The 26,453-nt window shown below is 39.2% G+C and overlaps 1 protein-coding gene across 3 annotated transcripts; it reads right to left on the bottom strand.

The window, feature by feature from the left end:
* Positions 1 to 9,519: 9,519 nt before the first annotated feature.
* On the bottom strand, positions 9,520 to 25,990 carry ZFAND5 (zinc finger AN1-type containing 5). Of its 3 annotated transcripts, none has more exons than XM_067315249.1 (7): positions 25,791 to 25,990; positions 21,811 to 21,968; positions 21,303 to 21,414; positions 20,781 to 20,878; positions 13,793 to 13,875; positions 11,495 to 11,620; positions 9,520 to 11,216 (listed from the first exon to the last, which is right to left on the bottom strand). In XM_067315249.1, exons 2-7 carry the CDS (start codon positions 21,959 to 21,961, stop codon positions 11,052 to 11,054), a joined length of 735 nt encoding a protein of 244 aa, XP_067171350.1. In that variant the 5' UTR covers positions 21,962 to 21,968; positions 25,791 to 25,990; the 3' UTR covers positions 9,520 to 11,051. The 3 variants fall into 3 exon arrangements, with proteins under 3 accessions (XP_067171350.1, XP_067171351.1, XP_013797501.2); XM_067315250.1 differs by lacking the exon at positions 25,791 to 25,990 and adding an exon at positions 23,825 to 23,843; XM_013942047.2 differs by lacking the exons at positions 13,793 to 13,875; positions 25,791 to 25,990 and having other exon boundaries at positions 21,811 to 22,012.
* Between the last annotated feature and the right edge of the window lie 463 nt (positions 25,991 to 26,453).

The raw sequence follows: 26,453 nt of genomic DNA on the forward strand, positions 1-26,453 counted from the left end.
AGGAGGAAAGCAAAAGGCTGCGGGAAGCAGCCACAGGGGTGACACGTTGTGGAGCAAGGGCATTTCTGGATTGGAAGTGGATATTTGGGAGCAGAAATGTAGCAATTCCATGAGTAAGGGAATTCCTGCATATTGCTGTTTTTATTGCTTGGTGTGGATAAGACACAGAAGTTTCCTGAGCTTGAAGCTTTTTAATGGGCAGGTCGAGGACAAAGTGCACTGGAAGGGGCAGGGGGGTGAATTTCAGCCTCCATGAAAACACACAGGAGCACGCAGATATTTTGGAGCGGCGTTCACAGCAAGTGGCAACCGCACGGGTGGCCTCTCCCTCACCCGCCCTCTCCGTGATCTAGTTTAACGCTCTTTAAGACACGGCTTTTTAACTGGGACCACTTGGGCAGAACCCGGCCGGGGAGCGGCTGCACCCGCCGGGATGGAGGGGGCGCGAGAGGAGCAGCCGGGGGCAGCAACCTCGCAGCGTGGCGCAGCTGCAGCCTGCACCCTCGCCTGCCCTTCCCGGGCTTCGCCCGCGCGTCCCTTCAGCAGGCACGGCCACCCCGGCCCGCACGCCTGAAGGGCTCTGGGAAACACAGAGCAGCAGGGCTGTAAAAGCGCTGATGTTATTACTCACCGGTCTCCAGCAGGAATTTGTACGTGAGAGTGAAAGGTCTCTATTTGCTGAAGGTTGGTCTGCGCGGAGAAGTGACGCTGTGCTGACCCGTGATTCACCCCCTCCAGACGACAAACTCTTAAACGTGACAACTTTTGCTTACATTGAGTGCCCAAAGCTGAGTTAATTAACGTTTATCTCCAGGCCATTTACTAATGTAATATAATTTCCAAATTTTCTAGCGTAGAAAATGTTGCGTAGAAAATCAGATCATCTCATGCCTATTCCCACTGTTGATCATTTATTTTTTGGCAGGTACCTCCATTTAAGCGAGCTACTAATGTCGGCTAAAACCCCAACGTAAATCAAACATAAACCCCTCCTGCTCTTCTCACCAGCCTGCAGGCTGGGGGGCTCAGGCCTCAGCCAGCAAACCTTGAAGACCTGCTGTGTGCTTGAGGCGACCAGCCGGTTCGTAGCAGCACAGAGGCCGAACGCGCAATTGCACAGCAGCCGGTGCTCATCTGTGTGTGGGGGTCTCGCCTCTCCGGCTGCCCCTGCACAAGCCCAGGACTTGCTGAGCTCTTCTCAAGCTGCTGCAATGACTAAACTAGCAGAAAAACACCCAAGTTTTGGGTTAGTTTGCAGAAATGGTTCAGCCCCGGTCCGCAAAGCACAGGGGCTCTGGTAAAGGAAGAGGAGGGAGCAAGTGCTCAGGGCCGCAGGAAGGAGGAAGACCTACATTTAGCACATAAATTGGGTTAATCTTAGCCTGCCACAGACGCGCCTGCTTCACTACACAACCAGAAACTGAAGTTTTTCTCTTGATAGGGTGACATCCGCGCTTGATGGCATCATGGCCCAAATCACCACGTTGCCACCACAGGTACGTGTGGGACTAGAGCTGCAGGACTGCAGACTCTGGGCAGGTTTGTCTAGCTCATGGTCTGTGAGCAGCATGGCCAATCGAAAGGTGGGCTGCTAGCAAAAATACACAAACCAACATGGCTATTGTCCATCAGATGAGTCTGATATGTCAGTCAAAGGAACCATCTCAGTCTTCCTCTAACATTGAAGGTTGTAACCTGACTGACAGGGATCTAGATTTTTCCAGGGTCATAAACCTACTTTCCCCTCATAAATCTCATGGTACTTAAAATACAACTAAGGAGAAGCTACTTTAACTCACTCCTGTTTAAACCTAGTCTGACCTGGTCTCCCAGAAGCATTATCAAAGACCTGCGCGCAAACCATTTCACAGGCTCCTTTGGGAGCCCATTGCGTATCTCCAGTGTGCCAAACTTTCTGCTGACCTGCTAATGTAAGCCTCAGTCAGAGCTACAGAAAAAATGCTGTCCACCTAGCGTATACAGAAAGGTCAGTTCTAGAAAAAATGTGCAACCAGGTTGGGCGGGCTTAGCAATTTTTTAAGCAGCGTTAATATAAAGGTAACAGGAGTACACTGCTGTAAAGAGTGGATAAATGGGAATGAGGGACAATTGTTTTTCGTCTCCTCAGATCTGAGCTCTGATCTCAGTGATATTACAAGTGAAGATTTGCAGTGGGACTACTACTGCAAATACTGCAAAATCACCAAATAACCTGGCAAAAAAATTAGAGTGAGGTGTTACAAGTCTATGAAGATGAATGGTCTGAGCTATAGGGAGCCTCTCTCCACCTACATGTTTGTCCTGTAGCAGCTTAGTTTATGCTTATAATACCTATCTCACAAAAGAGTTCACCAACAAACTGATAAACGCTGCCACCAAAACGCTTTGAGGAAACAAAATATATTAACTACATGTACAAACCATTGCCAATAAAATCGAAAAGTAAAATCAACTAATAAAGAGGAGTCCTAATATGCATATAAAAACACATGTTGCATTTTTTAACACCTTTCAGGAGCTGGATGTACTTTTGACACAGGGCCTGAGAGTCATTATTTCTGTTGTTACAGTGGGAAAATGAAGCTGAAAAAAGAGGAATGATATGCCAAGAAAGGGGCCCCATTCTGGACTTCTGGCCTTATTTTACCCTCTAGGTCATGTTGGCCTCCATTTATATTGCTTTTGTTATTAAGCCATTAAAAAGAACTATAAGAAGAGCCTGAAAACAACCATGAGGGTGAACCAGGAGGAGAAAAGTAACTTACCATGAAGAGTTCTCACAGCCCTGTAAAACAGCAGTAACAACTGCCAGAAAACTAACAATCCTCCAAACAAAACATTTTAAAATGGTGATTTTCCCTAAGAGGAAAAGAAATCATTGCAAGACTGGCTGGCTGTGAAGGAGAGCAAAACAAGTTAAGATGCAGACACAAGTAGCTCTGGCTGGAGGGGTAGCACATGGAGTGCTAGGTATCTAAGGGGCCTTGAGTCCAATCAAGTAAGTACATTTGGCTATTACACAGTGATTCTAAGTCTTTCCTTGAATTTAAGCATTTTTCATAAGCCACCCAGCTCTGGTGGTTCATCTGGCAAACATGGCCCTGGTCTATCCCAAGGACCTCTCATATACACTGATGTTTGGGTTGGTCTTACACAGAGATGGCCACTTTTTAACTACATTAGATTACATTGTAAGTGTCAGGCTTATGTCCAGTTGAATGCTTCGAGATATGGGATATTAACTGGAAGAAAAAATAAAAAAGACCAAGGAACTTTGTACTTTATAAATAAAATATATTAAATTTCTTGATACACACAAACGCATGTAGAGATTGAAAAAAAATACACTCACGTCAGTTACAAAAGCATACAGAAAACAGACAAAATATGAGCTTGCCCTAGGGCAATGTGAAATATTGTCATCTATGTATGGATTAAAAATAGCATTGTACTCAGAGGCTAGTCATTTAATATGAGAATCATTCAGACCAGAATCCAGAGCCTACAGGACATGCTTTAGAGAGAGAAGATATCAAAATGTTTTGCATTGGCACAGGTTTTGGGTAACCTCACCTGAAATGCAGGCAGAGAGGAAGGGACTTGACTCCAGCAGAGCCCTTTTGGGTGCCTGTAAACTAATACAAGCTAATACAAGACTTAATCTGCCTTGGGTCAGCACTGATTACACAGTTCAACCCTGCATGCCTGTACTCAGACAGAAGCCTGGATACAATTATACTACTTACTTTTGATTTTCTCTCTATACTAAATAAACCTCAATTTGTGATAATGTGGCTTACTGCTACTCCAAAATTAACGCTACAAGCTGATTCTAGAGACAACGAGAAGGTAACTGGGAGTACAAAGTAGTTTAATAAAGATGTCCTACTTAGGGGGCTTGGGCCAAAAGGAGCATTGACATGAGAAGCCTAACTACTAGCATTACTGCAATACTGGCCACAAGCCTCTGAGGAATAGACAAATACACTGAAAAGAAAATAGCATTAAAAAGAATTCTCTATTTCGTTTATATCTTATTGTATAGCACAAAAGACAAGCGTGAGACACAGCTTCTTCAAGAAACTATGACTCCAGTCATTTTAACAAATTTTTTTTTTTTTTTTTTAAGCTGGTACAGATTTGTATCTACAGCAAATAAGCACTCAAACCACAGTGTTTTAGTAGGTGTTGATTCTTGCTTTTATTTTCATAGTGCCATCTTACATCAGTTTTTCACCTCTATTTTTGTTTCATTTAAATTAAAAGCTGCTGCTATTCAGCTGTTTTGCATCCTATATGTCAATGTGTGTTTCTTCCACCAAATTCAGTTCTTCATCAGAGTCAAGAATCTGGTCCTCAGTTCTGTTTCCTCATGTTGATCTGTCCTTTGATAGGTTTGCTCTCAACTTTAAGCACAAACTGTCTCAGTATTTTCTTCAATCAGATGTAGCAAATAAAAATAAAACCTGTTTCTTTTCCGGCCATTGCTAAGTTAATATTAGCATGGGCAATTTAAAGACTAAAGTACATTTTGCTGAGTGTTTATGGTAGACTGAGTGGAAACCCCAAGCCTTGAAACCGCATTTAAAACTTTCTTCTGTTGGACATTGACCTCACTGTTCCAATAACTACTCCCTACTGCACTCAGAGAGAACTTTGCTCTTGGACTATGGTTTAACATTTCTGCATGCAGTCGTTCTCTTTCTCCAGCTCAGGTTTTCTTATAGGCTGTTTCCCTCGGTTAACTGTTCAGATTTGTCATTTATTAATTCCAGTACCATCCAGCTACTTTCAGAAGTACTACCGGAGCCCTTTGTGTGCCATGAATGTGACAGCATAGTCCAGGGTATTTAAGTTTAACTACAAAGAACATATATGGAATTGCAATAGGTTATTTGTGAGAAAATACATCATTTGGCTGGTTGAGAAAGTAAAACTAATATTAAAATCACATCTATACAGACAGCAAAACTATTTTTCTTACTGAATCATTGCTACTTAACGCACTTGGATACTTGAAACAAATCAATTTCCTTATTTGGTGCATGTTTCCTCCTTCAAGCACATGCATCAGGTTGATACTGTAGAGCTGCTTAGGAATGCTGAACAACTGACACACATTTTGCTCATTAATGACAAAGGACAAAAGTCTAATTTATATTAAGTAACCTTGGACTGATGGAGACTAACAGACATGACAAATACAGGCAAGTGTGTAAGACATGTCCTTACACTTGTGAATAAACCACCTTCCCCAACTTATCACATCATATCAGCACATAATCCGCAACTACCCAACAAAAGTTGAGTCCATTTGTAGTGTTTTGTGCCATCAAGCAACAAGAATGCAGATTTTGGAGCAAGGATCCTATAGTACTATTAAAAGCATCTTAAATGGGCAAATTTCAGCTCAAATATGATCCAAAGCTGAAGTAAAACCCTGATCAGGTTTGGGTCATTACATTGTACCAGACTGCTAAGTTACACATGCACAGAATCTGGAAGTATTCAGTTTGGATGGTCTGCTTTGTGCCAGCTTTCCAAATATAGTTAGTTATGAGCATCCCTTATGCCTGGATTTTGAATTCTCTAATATGATCTCTTGTCCTGGTGAACATTCATAAAATTCCTTCTGTCCAGTATGAGCAGCAGAACATAAGACATATTGCACTACCTACTTGATGCAGCATCACAAATGAAAATCTGCAGCTAAAAAGATTAAAAAGTTGATACTGCACAGGAAGGTTAGCATATGGCCTCATTCCTTCAGACCAACTTGTGCAACTGTGCTGATTTCAGTAAGATCCCATCAGCATCTTTCCATACAGATTAATTTGTGTCACTAGTGATCTAATCGCATTAGTAAACAATGGAAATACTTCTCTTTTCTCATAGGAATTAAGATATCCTACTTCTTGTGAGAGGAGCAGAAAAACAGGCGTTTCAGTTTTGATGTGCCATTCAACTTGAAATGAGATGCAACTATTATGTGAGGACAAGCTTCTTTAAATAATCTCCTGCACAAACACCATAGAATCCAGTTAGACAAGCGCTACGGGTAATTTTTTCCAACTTTGAAATCACTATTTCAGGCCTATGTTGCATGAGTTTCTCTGACTGTAGAAAAAAGCAGGGGGGAGGGGGTAATTAGGCAGAGTACATGGTACTTGAGGGCAGAAAACTCTAGGCTAGCTACAAAGTTCTACTGCTTGTGTTTTGTGCAGGGGTACTACTGTAGAGCAGTACCTTCCCTAAGGATGTTTATGCTATTCGGGAGATTGTGTACAGCACAGAAAAAATATATCAGAAAAAGTCATTTCATAGCTGTACCTGCATCAATAGTAACTCTTTTATTAAGGCAGCTATTGGAAGGGGGGAAGGGGGGGAGGAGGGAGGAAGAGAGATCTTGTGGAAATACTTATCCCAAGTAACAGTTATTAATAGCTGGAGAGGGCTTGAGCCTTCCCAATATCCTTACGGGACCTTGCTTCAGCAATACTAAGTCCCACATTCAACTGCTTCTCTGGCTGTAGCTACAGTACTGGTAGAGTAACAAGGAGCACCAATACATTCTCCAGCTAGCCCTGGAAAGTTTTCTGACTACTTCCCCCCCTCCCCCTTTCCATTATGGAATGAAGGGGGAGGGGAAAAATAAGGCAGATATAAATTTCAGGTTTGTTTTCAAACAAGAAAAAGCTAAATACCTGAAAATTTAAAATTATTCCTCAGTATTTTCAGTACAGCAAAGCACATTGCCCCCCCCCCCCCAAAAAAAAAAAAAGTTACACTATCTTAATGCAATAGGAAATAATGAAACTGAAGAGAGAAACTTTGGAAGCACAAATCAGCCAGTGCCTCACAAATACTTCATACTGAAAATCTTTCATCATTCTCTTTTGCCCGATTTTTTCCATAGAAGTACATCAAACATGCACAAAAAAGCCTCATTATATTTGTTAAGCAAACCAATTATTAGATCAAGGAGATAATCAGTGACAGTTGGCTTGTTAACACCAAATCAAGTCAAGAACTGTGGTCAAAAACAATTAACAAAAAGTGAAAAAGTCAATAGCAACATTTAAAAGCTAAATTCATTTATGTATTATCTTGATTTTATTGTAAGAGATGCATGTAAAGGAACACAACAATTTATACACTTTATTATGCTATTCTGTAATGTGTCATGCAGCTGCATTAAAAAATAAAGGTTTAAATCAGTTATCCTGTTATTTAATTGGATTAACATTACATCTTCCATTCTCAGTTGGATAGGAGATATGTGAAATACTGGAAGAAAGCTCATATATTATCCCCATAGACAAAGTCAAACAAATGCTTTATATGTTGGTCTAAAGTGCCAAACCTGCTTCTGAGTCATTTATAATCCAAACTAAGCATTATAGCTGAAACAGCATGCCTGTGAATCTGTGATATTTAAGTTCAGAATAACTGATCATCAGAAATACCAAATGGGCCAAATAACAGCAGGATCGCAGGGTACAGTCAGGGCTTCTCAACCCCATTACGTTCTTATCCTCACAACCAGCCAAGTCATCTGGCAGTTCATCAACCTTATAGCGACAGGTTGGAAACACCGCAGGAAGCTTGTCATTCATCCTCTAAATTTGGGATTCCACAGCTAGGAATAAGTTTGCACAGAATCCTATAAACCGTCCTATTGTACAGCTGTAACACTAAGCTAAACATTTACAAAATTAAAGACTACCAAATAAGTCTTAGTCACCTAGCTGCTTTTATCTACTCGTTTATTATTTTTAAATGCCCTAAATAAAAGAATCTCTATCATCTGATGAACTTGTCAGGGACATAGGAAGAACCTTTCCAGAACAGCATGTTTATGTATAAGTTAATAACATCTCAGTGTAACAGCCAAATGTTAAATAAGGACCAGTGTCATGTGAAGTGATCATGTTTCTTTCTTGGAAGAAGAATATATTGTTTGCAGCCATTTGTCACTTTAAATCTAGAGACCAAAAGACGCCAATCTACAGCAGCTTTATGAATGGCTTGTGCTTAAACATTAAAGACAACAAACTTTTTAATCCTCTTTTCCTCAAAACATTTTAATACTACTTCTGATAATTTACCCAGACTGACTGTGACTGGCAGCACAGTGGGAGTCAGTAGTTTATTTTAAGAGTCTATACCAGTCTCCAAGGTTATAATTGGGGGGGGGGGGGGAGGGAGAATCAAAAAATCTGCACCTGTATTCTTATCCCTTTTTGCCAACAAAGATGTATCACAGTGTTTGCATCAAGGTTTAAATATACATTTATTACACTTTTTCATTAACTAGTCTTACTAAACAACCTTCCTCCTCTTTGAATTCTTGATGAGACTCAAGAGTTAGGGCTCCTGAATGATTACACACCCTATACAAATTATTAACACAAAGTGCAGTGGAGCTTACAAACTTAGTTTAGAATATAGGCTCATACTCCACCTGCGGACAAGTTACATATGAGACAGCTCATCATCATACAGAACAAGAGGGATTTCTCATTCCATACTTTCCTCCACAGATCTACTGAGATCAATGATTTCAACAAGCCCTCCCAAGTACAGCCTTTGTTCAGATGAAAAAGCAGATTAAAAAAAGAGAACATCAGAATCACTAAGTACTGGTATCAGCACAGCTAACCTTCCTAAAATACTCTAGCCATGACAATATCACAAATATGGACACATTCTCTTTAAATATCCAGTTCCAAAGTGTTCTCAGATCCAAAAGAGAAAAGCATTTTATGCTGCAGTTGAGTAGCTGATTTTTGCTTAGTACAAAAGGCGGAAAAAAAAAAGTGATTTAAAGCAGTCCCACTATTAAAAGTCATAAAATTTTTCCTGTCAAATGAAGGCCCAAAGCATGCCCTTCTTCCCTTATTGGAAGTATATGCAGTGGCAGCAGCAGTAACTTATTACTTGAGTGTCAGTTTCAGCTGACTGGTGGGATACACATTATCCATTTCTGGTATAAGCGACTTTTATATTTTATCCAGCAGTGAAGATGCTTCTTTCAAGTCAACATGTGCTGTGTGCTCTGTACTTTTCTTTGTCATTGGGAAGGGTAGGTCTGGCATATTTGACATCCATATTTAGATACAGACCCCAACAAAAACTCTGCCCAGGCTGGCTGATGAAGATTTGGACAGAACAACGTAGTCACTGTACTGGCTCTATTATAACAGATCCACTGGAAATAGCATTTGTAGGCAAAAGGAAAAAAAAAGCCTTTAAAGTCCACCGCAAGTGCTTTCCTTTGTTCCCTTTAAGCACGTTGTTGTTTCTGACATTTTTGTCTGGCCATCAAGTAGTTATCTGTATTCCAGCTGTTCATGCTTCTCTGACCTCAAGAAACCATCTTAGACAAGTTGGTATGTCAAAATAAGAAACAAAGGTTAGAAACAGGCAGGTTTAAGCAAAAAGACAACACCTATACAAAACTAGTACTAACTCTGTAGCCCAATCTCCACAAGGCCAACTTCAATTTATGGCAATAACTAAAACCAATGAACTATCACAAAAGGAAGTATTTCCTTCTGTACATGATTTTTATTATTTACATAATACAATATAGCATAGTTGCTGGGTAGCATGATTATGTGCAATACATAAATATGAACTATCTGTACATGTTTGTATATCTAATAACTCAGTTGAAAGAACAAAGTTAAAGCAAAAACATGATGCTTTTAATAGTGAAGTAAAAACTAGGACTGAACACTGCAATAAAAATCAGAAGTAGCGCCTTGTGTACATACATAACTATTTACAGATGAGAACAGTCATTACCACAACACTAGTCTAAACTGTACTTGTTTATATAAAAAACACAAGTTTCATACATCACAAAAAACCTTCCATTATAACACAGAAGTGATATTACCAGACAAGCATCAGTGAAGTATACTGCCTTTTCTAGAGTTGTTATTGTACAATGCTGTAGATAATGCAGCCCATGCAATACACCCAAGAACACTACAGTCCTACACCCAAGTACAATTAAAAATGATAAAGCAGCCCTCCAAGAGTGGTTCCAGCTACCACTTAAGTCTACAGCAGCCATGTTGGGTATGGTTTTCCATGCAGAATGGTGCAATTGTTACAGTTAAAACTAGGAAAAATAAAAAAGCTCCTAATATTCTTTTGAACCCAGAACACATTGAACATAAGTAGTACATGAATAATAAACTGTTCAAATACTTCTGCAACTTACTCATCAGATGCATGTGTGTCGCTTGAGCTGCTGTGGTATGTCTAAAAACATACATAGCTTTTGTTTTGTAAACCAATCTTACAATATTGTGCTATACAACATTTTTAGCTATGCAAGGAAAAGCAGACAACTCTGTTGCAGGCCAGTTCATAAGTTTCTTACAGGACATTTCCTTTGGGAACCTATTTTCATGATTCTAAAGTTAATGTAATTGGTTCCAAAACAGTTCTCTTCTCATACATGTCAGATTTTTTCACTTTTCCCATTGCAATTGTTAAGCAACTGTTTCTTAAATATGGCACCAACACTCATCTTACTGGAAGATGGACTCCTCTACATAGCTTACGTTCTGCTGGAAAACAATGGAGTGTGGAAACTAAAATCAGAATGGGATTTTAAATGATAGAAGTAGACTGCCAACCTTTCTGATGTATCCTTCTCTCAAACAGGCACATAACACTAGCCAAAGATTACACACTTCAAACACACCTCAAAAGGCAGATCTGCTGCAAACATGCAGATAGTATACACCTGTTTGGCACATGTGAACTAGAGTTTGTCCTCTGTGCATGTGTATTCCTGTGCACATTCTGATCATCCAATTATATTCTGGGGAGGGCATATACATTTTTCAAGGGCTGTATCTATCTATCTATCCAATTCTGCCTGTAACAAACACCCAAACATTCTGAAATATCATTAAGACAGACAAGACTAAAAGTAAAACTTTGGAGAACATCAAAGGAAAATGGCCATGCATCTGCTCTTTAATGTTTTCCTAGGATATATTAAAATAAAACAAAGAAAGTCAGTCTTTTCACAAGTAGGTTAGTTTATATTCTCTGGATTTTTTCAGCCACGACAACAGGATTCTCTTTCCTGATTTTTGCTGCAGCTTCTGCTTTGTAATCATATGGGCAGTTATGCTTGTCAGAATAACGGTGAAGTCCACAAAACAAGTTTCCACATCGGCAGTCAAATCCTGTACAAAGAAGAGGAAGCAACATCACTAGGAAGCTTCAGATATAAGCAAACTGTACATTAAGTGTTTAATCAATAGAGACAAAGGGGTATGTGCACCTATTCCAACAAACAGAAGAAAAAAGTAAACACTTCCAAAGTATCAGTTGTAATAAGTGGTCTAACACTGCGGATTTTGAAGCAGCAAATAAGTTCAATGGCAACAGATATTTCAAACTCAACCTGTACTAGGCAACTAATCATACAGATCTGTTCCGTATTTACAAAGTGCTCTCATACCTGTAAGGCCAACCTTCTTTCTGCACATGAAACATCTGTTCTTCTTTGGTTTGGGCAGTTCAGGAGCTCTCTCTTCATTCTGTGAAGTACTAGGTTGAGAAACTGATGGGCTTGGTTGAGTAACAACTGTTAAAATAAGCAAAGAAAATAAAAGCTGAAGTTCTTGACTTCACTAACTATTCAGTACCAACCATGTATTTATCAATGCTGAAGTTTGTCTACAGAACTATGCAGAACAGTCTATGGATATGTAAATCAGGAATAGAGATTTTTAGATACTGTACTAGCTTCCTGTTTGGTTCTACATAAGACACTCAAATTTTCCCCACTGTTTCATCAGCTAGAAAATATAAGAGACTTATCAGTCGCACCTATACAACATTAAGTGCTTACAGAGCACTCCAGAAGTTCCATGTGCATACTTAATATTAAATCATATAATCAAATTAAATTTAATCCAAAAGAACAACAATATTGTCATGGCTTAAGTTGTTGAACAGAGGGGATACCTGTAGAAAATGCAATCAACAGGAGTGTATTTTAGAAACCATTTCCAGTAACATGTTACTGTCATAATACTGGGCTACTCTGCTGCTACACTTGCAGAGTCAGATGATATAAAACCTCAGTCAACCAAAACAACAGCTAGCTTTCTTGAGCTTCAAACCCACTGATTCTGTGCTACATCCAGAACACAGCTACAAACCACACAAAATTGACATGATCTTTGTTTGAGATATTTTCCAGTAAAGAACAAAGTACAGACTTATGTTGAATATCTGTATTCTTATACTGTATTCAGCCTTAATGTTCAAGCAGGCATAGTCAAAATGACTCATTTTTCAATTGCCTTTGTCATGAACACCTTCAGTCAAATTTGAGTCACGTTTTAAGTAAAAAGTTTTTTGTAGGATAAAAATTTGTCCTTTTGTGAACTTTTGTGAATCTGTTCATTTTGTTTGAAACATTTTTCCACCAAATGAAGATTTTTTTAAAAAAAATCATCCTCAAATCCTAATTGGCATAGAGGAAAGCTGAGGGAGGCATGTTTGTATACAAACTAACACATCCAAAAGATGGACTCTGCTCCTCTACAGTTTTCCTGAACACTTCCCAGCTGTGTGATGGTATAAGGTAAGAAACAAACTACAACATGCATTCCAGAATAAATTGAGAATATAAACTCAAGGGACTCAGCTGTAATCAACTTATGCACACAAGCAGGATTTCTTAGTTAAGATCCTTTTGGATCAAGTGTTAAATCCTATGAAAGCTGGATTTTTCCAGACATGAGGAACTACCAGTTATGTTGACTAGTTTTCTATCTTTACTATTTATATTAGGTTTCAAAAATTCCATTTGTATTTTCATAAAACAATCATTCTGTTTGTACTGTGTATCATAAAAAAACACACCAAACAGCACACTATTAATACTAACACCTAGAAAACCTCAAATACCCAAGCCTCATTTCAAAATTCACTGGAGAAGTTAACTATCCAGTCAGGAGTTCATAATCTAAATTATGACCTAGATCTAAAAGTAACAAACTTTCACAGCTAACAACTTTCAGTGTTTGTACCCAGAAAGCTTCATACAGTAAAACAATGGTTGCTAATATTTTTCTATACTTTACTGTAACAATAACAGTACTAATGAACCACTAAAACCCATTTACTACCTTTATTTTTGGCACATTTTATATATGTTTTCTAAAAAAAAAAAAAATTTGGAAAGTTCAGAGTCAATGCTATTTTGTTAAATCTGAAGATAACAAAACTATACAAAGTCTTGGATACAAAATACTTTAAGTGTATTATAGGTTTAAAAAAAAAAGACAAGCATTTTAAATATTACTCCTATTAATACTTCTCAGAGTAGTTTCAGCTATTGGGTTTTTTTTTTTTTCCCGCAAAAAAAATCTTTTGTCTTCACAATTAGTATTTTATTGCTCTGTAGATAGGATCCTCTGAATTTATCTTTAAATACCAAGGAAAGCAGTGTTCAGTATTTGGTTAATCTAGCTGAGAGCCTGTGATCAAATACCAGCTTAAAAAGAACTAACACTGCAAAGAGCATAAACCTGCTGGGTCACCACACACCTTGGCTGAAAGGTATTAGCTATGGCATTAAAACAAAACAAAAAAAACAACTCCCAACAAAACCCCCCAAAACTTCCAAATCCCCAAAGTATGTTAAGTTCCCTTTAGATTTGTTATAATGCTACTTTGTTTAAAAATAAAATGCTAACAATAAACCATGGCAGATGAAAAATAAGAACCAGAAGTACTTGCACACTTTGCCATTCAGTATATAGTGGCCAAGGGGAAACTTCATCTGCATCAGAACCAACTCGTAATATGAGCCCAGAGACCATGCACCTTGTTTCAATCAGATGGAAAAGACAATGGGAAAGAAGGGGGAAAACAACAGTGAACTAAATTTTGTCACTCACAACACAGCACTTAAGAAAATGAAAACAAGAAAAGGAACAAACTTAATACTTTATCATTGCTGAACATGCTCACAAAGAAACAAAAGCGGAAATGGCAGTTTTGCCCATGGCTCACCAAGACAAAGAGTCTAGCAGATCATTCTGTGCCACAAAAAAAATATTAAGAACAAATCCATCTAAGGGAAAATGGTATCTAAGGGAAAATATTACCAACTACTACAAATGTACTTCTTCCTCCATATAAACTGTGACAAAAAGTGTTCCCTGCCACAACCAGCAACATGGGAACAGGAAAGCAATGAGAGTAATCCTGAGAAATGAAAAGGGTCGTTCCATGTGAAAGCTGTTGAACAAGATCCTTTCCCCAACCAACTAAAACATGTTTCAATAAGGAAAAGCAGCAGACAACATCCAGACATGGGCAGTTAGAAGCTCCAAGACAAAGATATGTTGGCAGAGCCACCTAAAAATGAAATAAAATGTTCAATTTATTACTCTGCAATGGTTATAACTGCAGAAAGAAGGCATTCTCCCACTTTATGTCAGAATTAAATCTAATGATGAGTTTTTATTATCTTAAACCTTCATAAAGTCCCTTCTGATTAACAGGTAGAACAGGTACAAAACTGCCTACAATGCCCTTACTAAAGCTTACAGAACAGAACAAAATTTTTTTCAAACTGTGGCTCTAATAAAATATATTTAAAATGCTGTTGTTCTGTCAAGATACAATATAAATTCAGATACTATCCGGACAACTGCTTGTCACAAAAGGCTTCCTTTAGCATAGAGGCCAAATCTAGCTGGGCAACCAGAATGCATGTCCATAATATATTGAATTCATTTTATGCCAGAAATCACATGGTGTTGATGAAATCAAAGTGCTCTAAATGACTGCCATATGATCACCATGGAATAAATCACTGGACAAAAGCTGAAACAGTGGTAGGAAAATGGTTGTTACTGTTGTCTCCAGACCTGCTTCCTCAATACCAACACCCCTGTTCAGATGAAGCAAACTCCTTACTATCAAAACTGATGTTCTGTCATCTTAATAGAGTACCTGTTGGCATGTACCCCTCTGCATCACCTTGGTCATTTCCCTTCCCAACCATTGGCTTGGAAAGCTACCAAATTACTTTTAGTTCACTTGAACTTTACCAAACCTGTTCTCCTGCTACAAGGTTGAAAAACTTAAGAGCAATGGAGATTTTCAGAACTGAGAAAATCTTTATTAACAATTTAAGACAAAAGTAATAGTTATTTGCAGGCACTGGAAGATGCAGTATTGTCAGGAGTAACAAAATAGAGGAGATTATCCTAACTCTGCCAGAATAATAAAAACTAACACAATCCTAGTATTAGACAGGTGCCTGAAAAAAAAAAAAGAAGACAAGTACAGGCACTGCATGGTAAATTTGAAGATTTACTCCATGTTAGTCTGAAGATGAGAGGAATTTTTAAGAAAGGCATGTGGGAACAGCAAGGTCACTGATAATTGGAAGTAAGCCACAAACCACAGCACGACAACTACTCCACCTGTACATAGAATGGTCCTACAAACAGGAAAAACAATGCTCTTCTTTCATCCCAAAGTATTAAGTCACAGTGACTACGTGAGACTTCTACTTAAAATTAACAACCATTGTAGTAACTGGATTTTCAAAACTGATTGTGGTATTTTCTTTATATAAACAAATTTGGCTGTTGCAAAAGATCACGCCTACTGTAGATATTCTGACTGAGATTTATACTAGAAAGGAATGATTCAGTCATTTTTCATTTGGACAAAACCTGATGAAAATAAAACAATTTTTTTTTTAACCCTCCCCATACTTAATGAAAACAGAAAGAGCTACCAAGGTAGCACCAAGAAATGTTTAGGAGTTTCTTCTATGACCAAAGTAGTATCCAAAATAGAAACCTGTCAGTTTAACAAACCACCTGACTTCCATGGTACTAGTAAGCAGTAAGAATGCCAGGGGAGAGAAAGTCATGACAGCATTAAAAAAAAGTTTCATATTTTTACATGACACTGACTCCCCTTCCATTCCCACCACAAAAAAACTGGGAAAAATCAAAACAGTAGAGGAAAGAAGGTAACTCAAAAAGGGAACCCAAAAGACATCAGAAAGACATTAGATCACACTTCTGCAATACCAGAGCAGAAAGTTATACTACAGGTTGTACAATCCTTATTATATTGCATATTAACACAAATTGACTTGTATATAAAATTTAAGTCACTGAAAAGAGGATGGACAGTATTTATTATGTAAGTCAAGCTTCTTGAAGATAAGTATTTTACTCTTCAGCAACTACCATTGCTATGCTGATCTAGATGCCCAGGAAAGGCTGAAGAATAAATTGCATCATTTTTAATTTCATGTCAAAGAAAGGAGATAAAGCTACTTTGCAAAGCGTAACTAATCTCCCACCTGCCCAACTCTTAATAGGCATATTGGATATCTTTACTGTTATATCAATACAATGTAAAGATACCTCTGTTATAAATATCACACTGAAATATAGTTTAATTTGGTCACCATAAAGACTCGATTTCTGTTGTATACCTCTCTGTTAAAAAAGATATAATAGCATCCTATCAGCAACAAACACAGCACCAGCAGTTGCACCCTGTCTCTTTCCAAGGTGGACAACTTCAAGGCTTAGAAAAGATTACTGGTTCCATTTCAGAATTGTTTGAAACAGGGATTTCTACTCAAGCTTCAGTGAACATGGGAAACTTGAAGAGAACTATTTTGAACACGAGACAAAATTCTTACGTCAGATGGCATTACAGACAGCCACAAAGGCACTGTTTATAGATAGTAATGTGATTAAATACTACAGCCATGTTTAAAGACAAATCAGAAATAACAAGGCAGTTATTAAAACAGCAAGAACCAAGTAATACCATCTATTTACCACCCTGAACATGCAATATCTAAAGCTGGCTGTCTATTCAGCATATCAAACAGAACATGATCTGCAACATACACTGTACACATCACAGCTATCGGTTTTGATCTACAATATGAATGAGGGCAACCCATAACAAAGTCTCAACCTGCATGCAGGACAGCTGTGTTGTTCAACATTAATATAACTCTAATCACATTGGCTTCATACCTAGACAAAAGACAAGTGAGCTAACCATCATAATCTCTGTCTCATGAAGCTCATTAAATGTCAGCTTTCAGGAACAGAAAGGGTAACCTACAAAATGGATGGAGTAAGACTGTAAGTTAACAATACTTGGGGATGATTTTTATTAAGTATTTTACAAATAGAGACCCTAATCATGTCAAGTTCTGGTTCACTTTCTTTATAGGCAGTGCTTTTCCACAACTGTGGCTTCATAGAGCAATATGATAACTCATCATACTACCCCCTAAAACAGTGCTTTTACTGGGTTAAGCAAACCAAGACTCTGATATGCATGCTGATACTAATTAAGTCTGGAAACACTGACAGACCTGACAGGAGACTCATCATTCAGAAAGGTAGTGACCTACAAAGAAGCAAAAAAATGCTAAAAACATGCTATGCTTTAATACAATATGATTACTTAAACACACTTGTTGTCAAAACAGTTTATTTTTAGTGCTTAATGTTTAACTCTGTTCTCTTTCTTGTATAGATCCTTTATTTCCACTTAAAAGCCACTAAAACAAAACAGGTTTATTGAGGAAGGCCTCCAACTACGCCTCTCCAGCTTGGTAAAGGTATTACTCTGATGTAATAACACAAGGAAAGGAAAGAAGTTAGATAAATTTTGCATTTAATTCCTATAACTCAGTGTAGAAAAAAACCATAACTATGCACCGTATTTCTAGAATGGGAAGATTTCAGAATTTGGTATATTCTGACTTTGGTCAAGACTATATTAGAATTCAGTCCATAACAGAAAGTTTAGAAGCATATCAAAAGCCTGTGAAAAGTATGATATAACCAGTACCTAACTATGAACTGGAGTTTGGACATAAAAGTCTTTAGATTTCACTGACTTTTGTGAGCAGCTCATCAGATAAGCAATTGGACTGAGCACAAGCCACAATTCCATTATAAAAGCACAACAAGTAAGAAAGTTGACCTACTAAATTACAAGTTACAACTAAATATAACTTGTTTAGACATATGAATTACAACAACAGGGCCAGTTAAGTCTGTCATGGCCCTCTTCCTTCAAATACTAAAATGAAAAATTGCCTTAGGACCTGACTTGTTTTGAATGAGGATCCAAGGTACAACCTCAATCTGGAGAAAACAAATGAATAAAAACAAGCTTCTTGCTTCATTTTTCCTCTCAATTTCAGCACCTTCTAGAATCAGATGCTTAAGTTCCAACATCAAAAAAGTATACTTTAACTCCACAGAGGGAAAAAAAAAACCCACAAAACAAAATACCCAACAATAACAAGAAAACACACAAGCAATCATCCAGACAAATCTGTTTACAATGTTCTGGCTTGCATGGGAAATATCTGAAGTTTCATTTGCCAGTGAAAAGCTGGCAGAAGAGAATAAGCTTTCATACTGGTGAAGACATTAAAAGGAGACAGACCTACTTTGCCTGAAGGCTACACTGTTTGTCCATGATCTTCCCACCTGATAGACAGTTACAAAATTAAGTTGCTAGTGTCAGACTGTCATGAAGTCTTTTTGGAGAATCACATTTCATAGAAAGAATTAGTTTTGTTAGGAGATAAAATGAATTTTCTACTTTTCACTTATTTCAGCTCCTCCTCAAGAGGACAGACCAACAGACATTGGATGCTGCTTGAAAAAGGAAGAGAAAAAAAAATGCAACTAGCAAGGACACAACAGGGATTTATAAAAATAAAGAGTTTAGGCCAGCTTCTCTTGACTTCAAGACACTTACGGATCAGTGTACCAGAGAACACAAAAAACACTTGGTACTTTTTAGATACCCAATAAATCCTTTGTAATCTAAGAATAGTAGCTAATCTATGCTGTCTAAAAGCTGCCCCAAATCCAAAGAACACTTAAAAAGAAATCTGCACTTTCGGAAGAACCGAAGGTGGTTTCAACAATTTATGGGTATGTACCGAGCAAAACTTTTTTCTCCAAACATGTTTACATTCCAGAAGTTTTTTCTGAACATGTTTATGTTTTATGGTAGTCTTTCCAGGGATCTCTGCACACAAGCTTTAACTGAGCTTTTACTGGTTTCAACTTTGAGTTTCCAGCTCTAAGATTATTTACAACTATAAATATATTGAGTTGCTTTTAGAGTTCTCCCTTCCCCCACTCAATAAAGAGCGTTGTGTGACTATCATGTAGTTGCTCGGTTAACAAAAAAGGATATTAGGTCAGCAGAAGCAGAAGATTGCCATTTTACATCCAGCAAAAATAACAATCCCCTATTAGCAGTTTTAGTAAGACATAAACTGCCTATTACTTGATCACTGCTACCACTTAATGTATTTCTCTTTCCTGCTTGTCACCTTTTCAGGTAGGCATTCATAACAAGACAATATGGGTTTATAAATATTGTATCAAAGTATAAATTATTTCTCAGTTACACACAATAAGCATCTTCAGATGACATTAGTTACAAGAAACTGAAACATGTAAAAATCTTCTCTCAGTCTGTACATAACCAAAAAAGAACATAGTAAAAGCAATTGTATTTTAGTTCATGTCACATAATCTTAAATTAGCATGAGTTATTTCAAATAGATAAATCCTATGTATAAACCCTGAACAATAAAACATCAGCTGTTACAACAGTCTTTTTACTGGTAAAGATACATCTAGATAAGAAACATTTTTATACAATGCTGAGTGGTAACTTCTACAATTTCCAACTTACTGATTTTCAAAATTGAAAACGAAAAAAGTATGTATCTTTGGATATAGTGAACAGATTTCCTACCAGGCATCAGTTTTCAATGTTTTGAAGCAAAAGAGACTGAAACAGTCTTCTTGTTTGAAGACTGTTTCAGAACTGTTAAAACATGTGGGTACCTATATATATGAAACTGGTAAGTTAATATATCCATTGTACCTATACATATGAAACTAGTATGTTAACATATCCATTTGAATAAACTGCTGCATAAGAAAATACAAATGCAGTCATTCACTACTTGTAGGTAAGAAAGCATTCCCTTCATGCTTCCCTCCAAGAAATACTTTACACTTCAAAGTTTAAATACTACAGCTACAACCTTCCTGTACAAGAATAAAACTTAAACTGAACATTCTCACTGCATTAAAGCAATTAAATCCATTAAGTATTCTACATCTGCAGAACAACGCTTTGGTTATATCTACTGATTACCCAATCAGCCTAAAGGACCTTTAGCAGTCTTTGTTAGTATTTTAAACCAAGTGTTCCCTTCCACCACACTCATATCCTTCTGTAAAATGGAATTTATTAAGAACTTTGTTCTCTAAATGTAGCAAGCCATTTTGACTGTCATGAGTCAGCAGGAACTGTACTGCTAGATTTTACACAGAAATCTCAACACTTTCACTTTGAGACTGAACATCTTGCCCAAATGCAATTATAAACTGTCTTGCTTGTAAAAATTAAAGTTTTGGAGACAAAAGTGCCTTCACAGGCATCAAATTGTCTACTAAAATTGAACTGAATCTGGAATTGAATTGTATCTGAAAACTGTATTCTGGCACTAGTCATTTTTCTTGACCTCAAGGGTACCAGTACTCAAAAAGCATCCATAATAATCTTAACAGTTCCTCAAGACCATCACTACAAAGGGAGATGCCTACTTAAAAGAAAGTAAACTGTTGATTTCTGTTAAGTCACCAGTTGTACCCAGTGTTACTCTGCAAACATACCTGGCTCAGTCTCTGTTTTCGGTGTTACTTTTTCCTCTCTCGAAATGCTCATTTCTGTCATTTGCTGTGTTACAGGCAAAGCGGCAACAGGCACATTTCTGTTTAAGTACAGTGAAACAGGTAACTTACATTAGAGTTCATAATAAAAACTTAAATTGTCCAAGTCCATCTATCTCAATAGACAACCTGTTCAATTATTACTGATACACGTCCCTGATCTTGACTTCTGCTTATTCTAAAGTGTATTTTTCACTCTTATTTCAGCTTCCCTAGAAAAAAATACTCAATCTGTAGAGCGTATTTCTCCAGATGCAAACCAGAAACATCCTTGTAAATGCATTAGTCCAACACCAAACATTGTAATCAGTTCTTATCTATAAAGATTCATAAAGCACTGTTAGGTGCACTGTCCCTTTTTTCCCTCTGCAGAAACTCACTGTATTAGGTCAATATTACTGCAGGTCTTTAATTTGTTGCACAGTCTCAGCTCATTCAAACCTCAAAATAATACTTTCATCTTACCTTGACTTTTCAGATGTGCTGCCAGCAGCACCTTCACAGTTGTTTAAGCTAGTGTCTGCTCTTTGTACAGATGCAGAGTCTGAGGTAGGGCTGTTTGAACCACTGGTTGTTCCTATGTAACAGGAATTGGAAAAGTTAATTATAAGCAAACTGTAGATTAAAAGTTAATCAAATACTCTTGCATACAGTAATGAACTGTTTCCCTCCATTCTTCATTCTACTGCATTTTACTTGTTACTTAAAGACAGACTAGATTGTTAATGACCAAATATAGGAATTGTATAAGAACACACTGATAGTGGAGGAGATGTAGAAATGCAAATTAAGGCTCAACACCAAGCTGGCCAGAATTTATTACATAAAAATGCATTTTTATTTTTACTGTGCTTTAAAGTAGTATTCTCTAATATTTGTAGTCTTAGTACACAGATTTCAGAAGTTCTCCTGAAATATGTTTTTGACTCCTCTCTTTTTCATCATATTTTCAGAAAAAGATCTAAGTCCTTACCCATCGGGCTGATTCTGCCACTATTCTGCTGTCGCTGAAGATGCTCTTTGTAGCAAACAGAACACATCCCATTTGTCCTAGGATTTCCATAAAATCCACATCCTGTACTACAGAGCATGGGCCCTGGGGTCTGGTTTGTCTCCTGAGCCATCTCGATGCTGTAAATAAAACCAAGAACTGCATTAGGAGCTGGCATGTCACCAAAATCAATTACAGAGTTACAGAACTAAAGTATGTCTGCTTACGCTGCCCCCCAAAAGTGATATCAGCTTTTTTGAGAGCGCTATATTGATGTTAATACACCATTCAATACTGCAATTGTATTGATGAGTAATATCTTTATGAACCTAAGAGAGGAAAAAGTGTTACTGTAGTAATACCAAAAAGTAACACACTTGTTGGATGCTGCACTGTGTGTGCAGGTTATGACCAAGTTCAATTTAAAAGCCAACAAAAGCTTTATTACTACCTCTGAGCACTTATAGAGTAGGAAAAAAAACACAGCTAGATGTGCAGAATAAGCAAGATCAAGTTTGTATCTACTAAACAATTCTGGCAATTAACATAGCTTATTTTTTTCAAACTCCAACAGAATTCCACTTTTTCCAGTGATGCTTCATTTTGATGCTAATTCCATTAATTATTAGCAGTTCCTACTTTCAAAATACATTTGTTAAACAGAACAATAAAGATCACTGAAGTATGGGGAAGAGTCAATTTTAATCTGTATTCCTATCTTCAGAAGTAGTTTCCAAAACAAGGCCCTCAACTCTGCTTGAATTGCGTATGAAACTTGATACTGAATATTAACTGGCAACAACATGTGTACAACAGGCCTTCAGAGTCAAAAAGCATTTCTGAAATAAGTTCAGACCTGATCTTACTCTTCCAAGAAAAATAAAACAAACAACTTCAGACTGTTAAACACATTCATTTACACAGCCTATGCATTTCCAAAAAACCAGTCAAATCCTTTGTTTTAAAAAAGTTATAGCAAGTCTCCCAAAGGCAGACAATGCTAACCCTGTCTCTTATCAACTGCAAAATGCAGGAATAAAAATATTTCACCTTCACTGGTGGTTAACCTCTGCAAAGCAAGGTTAGTAGAAAAACTGATATAGCAACCAAATTCTTGATTCCCAAGGGCAATAAAACTGGAACACAGTAATCAAGTGATCTACTACAAATTGAGGACATGTAAGAATATTGCACTTGTTCTCCCAAAACTTAGATTCAGTAGAAGCACTATGCAAGTCTCTTGAAAACATTTTGGTGAAATCTCTAGATTACTGTCTTTCTCTTTAGGTGCAGCCACAAAGGATATTTGACTACTGAGGCTCATGAGAACTCTAATATACCAAAAGCAAATTAATTCTAGTGTATGCAGGAACACTCTTCATAACTAAAAAATACCAAATTGCAAGTTGTAAATACATCTCAATAGCATGACAACTGCAACTGATAAAAACTAAATTTCTGGGATCAAAGTAAATCAGTAGCAGGAGAAAATAAACTAGTAAAATTAATCTGCTTGTCTGCTGATGGTCATGGGACTCCAACTATTTATACCTTTGTTTCAGGATGAAAAGGAAATTTACTTCTTCTGACAGACCTCTCAACAAATTGCAGCTTAACAGCCATTGACACCAGTCAAGGCAGCCAGCAGAAACGGTAACTACATAAATCTAAATCTAAAACATCTTCTTATCCATATTACAGCTTTATGTTTCTATAATAGAAATAAAAGATTGTACTTCTGCCACCTTATTATGTAAGTTAACTCAGAATGCTATCAAATATACTGTCACCATCAATCTCAATTGACTTGCTTCACTTTCAAATTACTAGGCTGTAAACATGTTTCTTCACTTACTAAATCTAGCTTTAGGTGTTAATGCTGGTATTAACATATTACAAACAAGAGTCTTCATGGCTCCTTTGTCAGCACATTCTTTCACTACTTGAAATACATGCCCCTAATTGAAAGGTCAAGCTGTTGTTATCCAATGCTTACGAAATTGTGCTTTATCACGATCTTGAAGAAGGTCCAAGTATCACCTATGTTTCTTCTAAAAGCCTTTATCACCAACTAGAAAACAGTAATACACTTTCCAGTACTGAATCTAATAACAAGGACACTAAATTAAGCTGTTTAATCTTTTGGATGAACAATAGTGAAAGTGAGGTTTTCATAAAAGGGAGATTACAGGCTTCTCCAGTTCTTCATTTTAGGAACTCTTCTCCTTAAAACATCAGCAACTAGCTAGAACCTACTTACAAATGCAGCTCCTTAGAAAACTAGCTTCTAATACCATCACATGCGTGTCTTCTTTCCCTAACATTTCTCAGAAACTTGGGTCACATGGGTGAGTGCATTAGCTTCCGCCTGTCACAAGGCTGCAATGTGACAAGCTGAGCTAGAGGCTCAGACACAAAACCTCGTCAACAGGGGCCTCTGAAATCAGCTTCTATTTATATCTCCGAAGGCTGCCAACTCCTACACAACCCACAGAACTGAAGCAGCCGAGCATACACCCACTGTTAGAGGAAAATATAAAATCCGATTAACACGGCTACAGCTTCCTTTCTAGGAGGAGAGGGAGTGCAGATACTTAAATTCAATCAAGAAAATGCAGCATCATGAGCTAGTCATCTCAAACAGCCATTTTCATCTCTAACTCACAGCAAGAATAGAAAACAACTGGGTGTGATCAGAGGCCTAAGAAATGATTACCGTTTCACAGGCTTGCAAATACACTCCCAACCTTTTTGGGTGGGTGGTTACAACCAAACTATTTGCCTTTCCAGAATATAACGATCTCTTCTACCTCCAGAAGGAGAAAGTCAACCTCAGGGATATTCCTGTTTAACCCTGTTTAATAGCAAGAAGCTATCTTATTCAGTGTGTTAACTCAAACGGTAATTTATGCCACTTAACTTCATAGTTACTGGTATACTTACCCAGAGAAACTAGAAGGGGAATATAAATACTTAACTATTATCATATTTATCTAAGGCTCATAACTAAGGCAGTTTTTTCTGTTCCAAATTACAACTAAGCTGAGGGATAGCAAATTTTAATGACAGATATCAAAACTATTTCAACGATCAATAAAAATATGCTCCTACTTGGACACCAAGTACACTTACAATAAAGTACTGCTGAAACACTTATGCCTGTTAATTTCAGGTTTTAATATGGAGTAAAAATCCAAAGCGTACTTAAATAGATAATAAAACCTAGGAACTGCGTCAATGGTAGGTCTGAATTGGCTAGCTGACCTAAATACTTATTTATCTCAACATCCTCCTCTAGAAAAGCCCTCCCCTCCCCCCCTAAAAAAAAAAAGAGAGAGACAGATCCAGCAAGGTTGTCTCAGTCATACGCCTCTATAACAGTGTTCTAGGTGAAGTGATGAAATGAGATGTGGTAAAATGAAACAAAAATGGAGAACACGGATCAAACCCGGGCATTTCCCAGTGACGATCAGGTCCAGCTCAGTGAGTCAGACAAAAGGGAAGGCACTGCCAAGCGCTCAAAGCGTGGTACGTTTTAACTGCTGCCTTTTTTTTTTTTTTTTTTTTCTTTTTCCCCTCCCCGCCGAGGACACCGGAGCACAAAGCGCCGGCGGCTGCCGGACGAAGGAGCCACACCGGCAGGCGGGAGCGGCCGCCGGGCCCAGGCCCCTCGCAAACCCCTGAGTCATGGCCGGCACCGGCCGCCGCGCCGCCCCCCCCCCCGCCCCCGGCAGGCCTCATTGTCTCGCTCCCTTTGTCTGCCCCGCCGAGGGGGCCGCGGCGCCAGCGCGGACCGCGGCCTGCCCCGGCACCCGCCCCGCCGCCCCTCGCCTCGCCGACGGCAGCGGAAGCGCCGCGGGGGGGCCCGAGCGCCCCCTCCCCGCCCCGGGCCCCCGGCGCCGCCTCGCTAACGGCCCCCGAGAGCGCATCCCGCATCCCCGCCACCCTCCGCGCCCGCGTACCTGCTCCGGGGGGGGGGCGGGGAAGGGGCGAGAAACCCCGCGGCGGGTGTCGGGGGAGGCGCCGCGGGGCGCTCCGGGCTGCTCCCGCGAGGGCGAAGGGAAGAGGGTCCCGGCGCGGAGCTGGCGGCGCCGCCGGCGCCGCTTCCCTCCTTTGTTCCCGCAGCAGTAACAGCAGCAGCAGCAGCAGCGCGGAGCGAGACGCGCGGCGCGCAGGGGGAGGGCGAAAGGAAGGCGCGCAGGGGGAGGGGAGGGGAGCGGGGGGAGGAGGGAGGAGGGAGGGAGCCGGGCCCGCCCGCCCGCTCGCGCCGGCTCCGCCTCCTCCCGGCCGCCGCGAGACGCCGCCGGCCCGCGCGCTCCCACGCGGAGGCGGCTGGCGCTGCGCGGAGGGGTGGGGTGTGGGGGGGAGGGAGGCGCGCGCGGGGCGAGGCGGGAGCGCGCGCGGGGCGGCTCGCGGTGCCGCCGCCCGGGGAGTCACCGACCCCCGGCGGCGCAGGAAAGGGCGGGGCTGCGCGTGCCGTCACAGAGCGACGTCGGCCCTCCGGGAGGGCGGGGAGGAGGAAGAGGAAGAGCCGTGTGCAGAGCCGCGGCCTCCTCCTCACGCACCGTCACCGGCCTCGCCCCGCCCAACCGCCCCGAGGGGCGGGGCCAGGCCGCGGGGGCGGA

Source organism: Apteryx mantelli, chromosome Z (assembly GCF_036417845.1).
Source record: "Apteryx mantelli isolate bAptMan1 chromosome Z, bAptMan1.hap1, whole genome shotgun sequence".
NCBI lineage: Eukaryota > Metazoa > Chordata > Aves > Apterygiformes > Apterygidae > Apteryx > Apteryx mantelli.

What these genes read in the sequence shown, in the direction of transcription:
- ZFAND5 (XM_067315249.1), bottom strand. Translation starts at nt 21,961, where the DNA reads ATGGCTCAGGAGACAAACCAGACCCCAGGGCCCATGCTCTGTAGTACA. An exon ending in GAAAACAGAGACTGAGCCAG is followed by an intron (nt 13,876 to 20,780) that starts GTATGTTTGCAG and finishes GATTGAAACAAG; the next exon opens with GTGCATGGTCTCTGGGCTCA. An exon ending in ACTATATACTGAATGGCAAA is followed by an intron (nt 11,621 to 13,792) that starts GTGTGCAAGTAC and finishes TTATTTTAACAG; the next exon opens with TTGTTACTCAACCAAGCCCA.